At 58.1% G+C, this 5,988-nt stretch overlaps 1 protein-coding gene across 1 annotated transcript; it reads right to left on the bottom strand.

The window, feature by feature from the left end:
- Window positions 1-652: 652 nt before the first annotated feature.
- On the bottom strand, window positions 653-5,192 carry LOC108448448 (vegetative cell wall protein gp1-like). Its single transcript, XM_017741361.1, has 4 exons — window positions 5,177-5,192; window positions 3,771-5,045; window positions 1,072-1,221; window positions 653-777 (listed from the first exon to the last, which is right to left on the bottom strand). Exons 1-4 carry the CDS (start codon window positions 5,190-5,192, stop codon window positions 653-655), a joined length of 1,566 nt encoding a protein of 521 aa, XP_017596850.1.
- Between the last annotated feature and the right edge of the window lie 796 nt (window positions 5,193-5,988).

Raw genomic sequence — 5,988 nt, 5'->3', positions numbered from 1 at the left:
AAGCTGCTGGATGGAGCTGTTCTGCTCTGGTGTTGTCTCCTTTGCCCCTGGCAGACCTCTACAGGAACCTTCAGGCTGGCCCTGAAGCGCAGGAACCTTGCCGGATGTGCTGAATTTTGGCCACTCTCTCACTGTTGGAAGGACCATAACCTTTCCCACGGTCCCAGACAACCCTCAGTCCCACGAATGTCACTCAGCCCTGCCTGGGGCAGCCCCACCATCCCATGGTTTTGGCACTGCCACTCCCCATCTGAGGAGCACCCGTTGCCAGCAGGAGAGGCCTAGCCTGGGGCTCCTGGAAAAGCAGGGCAGAGCTGTCTGGGGCTGTGGCCGTCTCCTCAGCAGCACCTGGTCCTACTGCTGCCCACAGTCCTCACCGCAGCCTTCCTGTTCCATGCTCCTCACCATCTTGTGTCCTTGGCATGCCCTGTGACACTACCCCATATGCCACTATGAGGTCACCAGGTCCTGGGCATTGTCCTCAGAACTGGTCCAGGACATGGTGGCACCCTTGTGTCAGGGCAGGGCCTTGCCACCCTCATGCTGCCCCTGCACTGTCCTCAGGCCATACTCAATCTGTGGCCAGCCCCAGGACACACCACTGGCCTGTGGCCAGGGCCAGGTGACAGTGGGGGTGGCAGCGGTGCTGGGCTCAGGGCTGTGCCCTGTGGTCCACAACCCACGCAAGGGGCAGGGCTGGGGGGACCCGCTGCCGGGGCACATCCTGACAGGGCCATGGGCCACAGGCCCCTGGGGAGGCTGAGTGTCCAGGGGAGGCTGTGGACAGGGGCGGTTGAGAGTGCATGAGTCCGGTTGTCCCGCCCTGCCTGGGGCCACCCCACAGTGCCCAGGTACTCGGATCGAAGCGGGTCTCTGGGTGCTGATGGTCCCTTGACTGTGGATGCACAGTGATGGTGCAAGAACAGACCTGCTGCTGGCCTGTGCTAGTGACATGGGACTCCCTGGGCTGTGTGTGGTCCCTTGCCAATGCTCAGTGCAGTTTCATAGGAAAGTGTTTTAACTGGAAATTTCCAAGGCCAAACTGGGCCCAGAAGCTGAACACAGATGTACCATAATAGAAATCATCAGTTGCCATGACGACCTGCTCCACCAGCGGGTCACAGTCACAGGTGATGGGAGCAGGCACAGCACCAACAGTCCTGTGAGCAGGGTTGCTGAATCCCCCACTGTCCAGAACACAACTGAATTTGGCCACAATTTCTGCAGTGCAAGGAAATAAAAATTTCCCTGCAGATTTCAGTCTTGTTCAGGCAGCGACAGTCAGAGCACAGAACATCCACAGCACACAGAGCCTTTATGGGACAAAGCCTCATGCCATGTGTGCTGTGCTGTGCCATGTTGCACGGTGCCACAGGCAATGCTGCTCTGTACCACAGATGTGCCACACTGTGCTGAGCTGCAGGCAGCGCCTGCCTTGAAGGGCTCGACGCTGCTCCAGCTCCTTATGAGTATGTGGGGCAGCCTCACAGCCCTGACCCACAGCTGCCTGCCCATACTCAGCTGGTGCTGGGAGGATGGGGAGGTCAAACTGGCCCCTCTGCTGTGTGAGCACAGGGGGAGGGAGTTGTCTCACTTTAATTACTACCGTAATGTTACTCTTTTCAGTGCCACCTTAATTGAAATTAAACAGCTGCCGTGTTCAGGCTAGGACAAAAGTGAATCCTTTCTCATTCCCCTCCAGTTTAATGAAGACTGACATGCTGTGAGAAAACAAAGGCGATCCAGCTGCTGCCTCTTGCTGGCACATGCATCAGCAATTACCGGTGACCCCGTGGGCCAGCAGAGACACCTCAGAGCACCCTGCAGCCCTCAGCCCAAGGCAGCCCAGTCCTGTGTCTTGGAGAGCTCCAGCCCAAAAGGTCTGGCTGGGGGTGTGCAGGCAATGAGGTGCCCACAACATGGGGCATGCCAGCACAGGGTTCTCAGTGCCCAGGTGCTGTGTCCAGGCTTTCATTCCATCTGTTAAGAAGTGTCTGGCCACCAACCATGGCCCAGCGCGGCCCCTTGGCATCCCTATGCTACCATGGTCCCGCTATCCCTGTGGGCTCAGCCAGCTTCAGCCTCACAATGTTCACAATCACCAGCTAGCCCACAAGGCACCTCACCCTCAGCCAGGGCAGCAATGTCAGCCCAGGAGTCCTCTCCAGCCTTAAGGTTTTTTTCTGTTTTAGGACCAGGAGTTTGCTTCATGCCATTCAGTACTTTAAAATATGCAAAATGAGGTGCTGCTACAAACCTCATTAACACCCGCCTCCAACATCATTAAGATGTTTCCAAGAAAATTAATTGAGAGACTCATTAAAAATAAATTAAGAAAAATGTGTTGCAGAGCGCCTGCTCCGAGCTCGTAAATCACGGCTCAGAGCTCCAGGCCGCTGCACAGGCAATTAACGCCAGCCAATTTGTTTTATCCTGGCTGCGAAAATTAGAAAGCAGACATGGAGATTAGATTAGGCATGTCTGTCAAGCGGAACTTGGAGTGAATATTTTAGGATACAAAATGGAAATCAGAAAAACAAAGCTGGGACTTCATTCAGGAGAGCTAGCGGGCAGAGGGGGTGGGGAGGAAGGAGGTTTGCATGTTCTCTATGCCATGGCTGTGTGTCAACGACACCCATCTTGTGATCCTGCCACCACCAGCTCCATCCTCCCCTGCACATCGCCCAGCCTCGGTGGCTGCACAGATGCCAATCACCTCTCTTGGGGAGCATGAGCTCGCAGGGAGAGCGTTCTGAGCTGCTGTGTGTGACACAGCCCAAGCCAACATGTTGCCCGTGTGTGCTGATTACACACTTGAATTAGCAAACACAGTGCATCTGGGTGAGATCACTGTTTGGGCCTCTGTCAGCTTTAGGCTGTTGGTGCCCCTTTGTCCATCTCCAGTACCTTCCATCACAGGAGCTCAAACCACTTTATAGTCATGAACCAAGCTGGAGGGCCCCTCTGCAAAACAAGTGCTGTGATCCCTGTTTCACACAGAGGAGCCAAATAAGGTCTTGCTTGTACTTACACGAATGCACAAGCAGCTAGTGCAGCAGCTGCTGCACTGGCACATCCCAGTAGTGTGTGAGACACGCTGGTGGGTGCTCATGCAGCCAAACGTCCAGCTGCAGAGCTGGCATGGCCCTTCATGGCAGTGGGAACCTGTGTGCTACCAGTGCTCATGGCGCAGGGGGACCTTGGAGCTCTGGGAAAGGCTACAGAAGGAGCCATGGGCACTGTGTCAGCCTGCACAACTCAAGTGGTGTGCGAGAGGTTTAGTGCAGAGCAAGGGGTAATTTGGTCACACATCAGAATGCAAGAGGCAAGTGGGTACAGAGCAGAAGGCAGCTCTTGGATCAGCAGGCAGAAGTGCACTGTGGTCTGATGTCTGTGAGATGACACAAACCGAACTGAAACTGGAGTTCAGCACACGGAGGAATGGTTACCACTTGGCAGAGCAAGTTGAACACTGTGCATGGGCCATCCATGGCCACTTGGAACCAAGTCTGGAGGGCTCATTTCCAGCCCTGCCTACCAGTCCCTGATCCCAGAGCAGGCACTGATGCTGGTCCTGTGGTGGAACACAACGAGGTCTTCTCTGCCCTGCTGGTGCCCTGAGCCAGGATTCCCCATCTGCTCATGTAGTTCCACCCCCTGTCATGGGCAGGGACACCTTCCACTATCCCAGGTTGCTCCAAGCCCCGTCCAACCTGGCCTTGGACACTTCCAGGGATGTGGCAGCCACCGCTTATCTGGGCACCCTGTGCCAGTGGTGGGCGGGCGCTGAGAGGGAATTGAGGTGAAAGGAGCGGGGCTCAGGGGAGATGGGGGCTGAGAGGGAATTGGGGTGAAAGGAGCGGGGCTCAGGGGAGGTGGGGGCTGAGAGGGAATTGGGGTGAAAGGAGCGGGGCTCAGGGGAGGTGGGGGCTGAGAGGGAATTGGGGTGAAAGGAGCGGGGCTCAGGGGAGGTGGGGGCTGAGAGGGAATTGGGGTGAAAGGAGCGGGGCTCAGGGGAGGTGGGGGCTGAGAGGGAATTGGGGTGAAAGGAGCGGGGCTCAGGGGAGGTGGGGGCTGAGAGGGAATTGGGGTGAAAGGAGCGGGGCTCAGGGGAGGTGGGGGCTGAGAGGGAATTGGGGTGAAAGGAGCGGGGCTCAGGGGAGGTGGGGGCTGAGAGGGAATTGGGGTGAAAGGAGCGGGGCTCAGGGGAGGTGGGGGCTGAGAGGGAATTGGGGTGAAAGGAGCGGGGCTCAGGGGAGGTGGGGGCTGAGAGGGAATTGGGGTGAAAGGAGCGGGGCTCAGGGGAGGTGGGGGCTGAGAGGGAATTGGGGTGAAAGGAGCGGGGCTCAGGGGAGGTGGGGGCTGAGAGGGAATTGGGGTGAAAGGAGCGGGGCTCAGGGGAGGTGGGGGCTGAGAGGGAATTGGGGTGAAAGGAGCGGGGCTCAGGGGAGGTGGGGGCTGAGAGGGAATTGGGGTGAAAGGAGCGGGGCTCAGGGGAGGTGGGGGCTGAGAGGGAATTGGGGTGAAAGGAGCGGGGCTCAGGGGAGGTGGGGGCTGAGAGGGAATTGGGGTGAAAGGAGCGGGGCTCAGGGGAGGTGGGGGCTGAGAGGGAATTGGGGTGAAAGGAGCGGGGCTCAGGGGAGGTGGGGGCTGAGAGGGAATTGGGGTGAAAGGAGCGGGGCTCAGGGGAGGTGGGGGCTGAGAGGGAATTGGGGTGAAAGGAGCGGGGCTCAGGGGAGGTGGGGGCTGAGAGGGAATTGGGGTGAAAGGAGCGGGGCTCAGGGGAGGTGGGGGCTGAGAGGGAATTGGGGTGAAAGGAGCGGGGCTCAGGGGAGGTGGGGGCTGAGAGGGAATTGGGGTGAAAGGAGCGGGGCTCAGGGGAGGTGGGGGCTGAGAGGGAATTGGGGTGAAAGGAGCGGGGCTCAGGGGAGGTGGGGGCTGAGAGGGAATTGGGGTGAAAGGAGCTCCGCGGTGCGGGGTTTCCGTGTGCTCTCGCCGCAGCTCAGCCTCAACCCGGGGCAGGCGGAGGGCTGGCGGGTCCTGAACTGGGAATGGGATTCATGAACGGGGAAACGGGATCAACGTCTCCGTCGGTAGAATCTTAATAAGCCTTAAAGGTTATTTCTGAGCGGTTCCAGTGACAATTCTCGGCCCTCGTGTTGGCAGGGAGCCGTACCCCGGCCCGATCCCATCCGGTACTGCTCGGGGCATGCTGCTGTGTTTGGGATGAGGAGCAGCGACAATACAGGCAATGTAGGCAGAGTCCACCGGGAGCGACAACAATCGGGACAGGCTTGCAGGGCTTTGCATTCCGTGGTGCGAATGACCTCATTATCCTTGCGGGGGTCTCGGCCAGCTACTTGAAAAATACTTATTAAAAACCACAGCAGCTCTAGGGGGAGGGTCCCTGCCAGGGAAGGGAGAGAGAACAAACTGTGTGTGTAAAAACAGAAGGGGAAAACAGCCACGGTAGCAATAATGGGTCGGGACCTGCTCTGCCCTGTTGTGTCCCTAGTGGAGGCTGAAAGGCCATGACACATCCCAGAGTACACAGCAGTGTTTCGCGTCTGCTCTGTTCCTCTAGCTGCCACATGTTCCCATGAAATCTCGTAGTGGAGAGTGTTGGTGCATGTGGAGGCCCACCCAGCCTAGGCACACAGGAGCCAGCCTCCGACATTCCCATTGCTCAAACACCGGGTCACCTGGCTCATCCCCTTGTCCTGCCCAGGCAGGGTCAGCCAGAACAGGCCACCCAGGGCTAGCCTTGTTGGGTTTAAATACCTCTCCCCAGCATCAGGGGAAGGTGCAGATGGGCATGGGAATGACCCCACAGGTGTGCCACGGTCCCTGGGGCTGCCTCCTGCCTGCTGCTGGTGCTGCTGTGTATTCACGCCATCACGGCACCATTTCCACTGCTGCTGCTGCCAGCTGCGTCTCAGTTTTTTGAATCTGTGGGTTAAGGACATACACAAGCTGTGTAGGAGTGGT

Source organism: Corvus brachyrhynchos, unplaced genomic scaffold, assembly GCF_000691975.1.
Source record: "Corvus brachyrhynchos isolate BGI_N302 unplaced genomic scaffold, ASM69197v1 scaffold365, whole genome shotgun sequence".
NCBI classification, from domain to species: domain Eukaryota; kingdom Metazoa; phylum Chordata; class Aves; order Passeriformes; family Corvidae; genus Corvus; species Corvus brachyrhynchos.
This window is presented reverse-complemented; position numbering and strand designations above follow the sequence as displayed.

What these genes read in the sequence shown, in the direction of transcription:
- LOC108448448 (XM_017741361.1), bottom strand. An exon ending in TCAGCGCCCGCCCACCACTG is followed by an intron (nt 1,222 to 3,770) that starts GCACAGGGTGCC and finishes CTTGCACTGCAG; the next exon opens with AAATTGTGGCCAAATTCAGT. An exon ending in AACTGATGATTTCTATTATG is followed by an intron (nt 778 to 1,071) that starts GTACATCTGTGT and finishes CCCTGTCCACAG; the next exon opens with CCTCCCCTGGACACTCAGCC.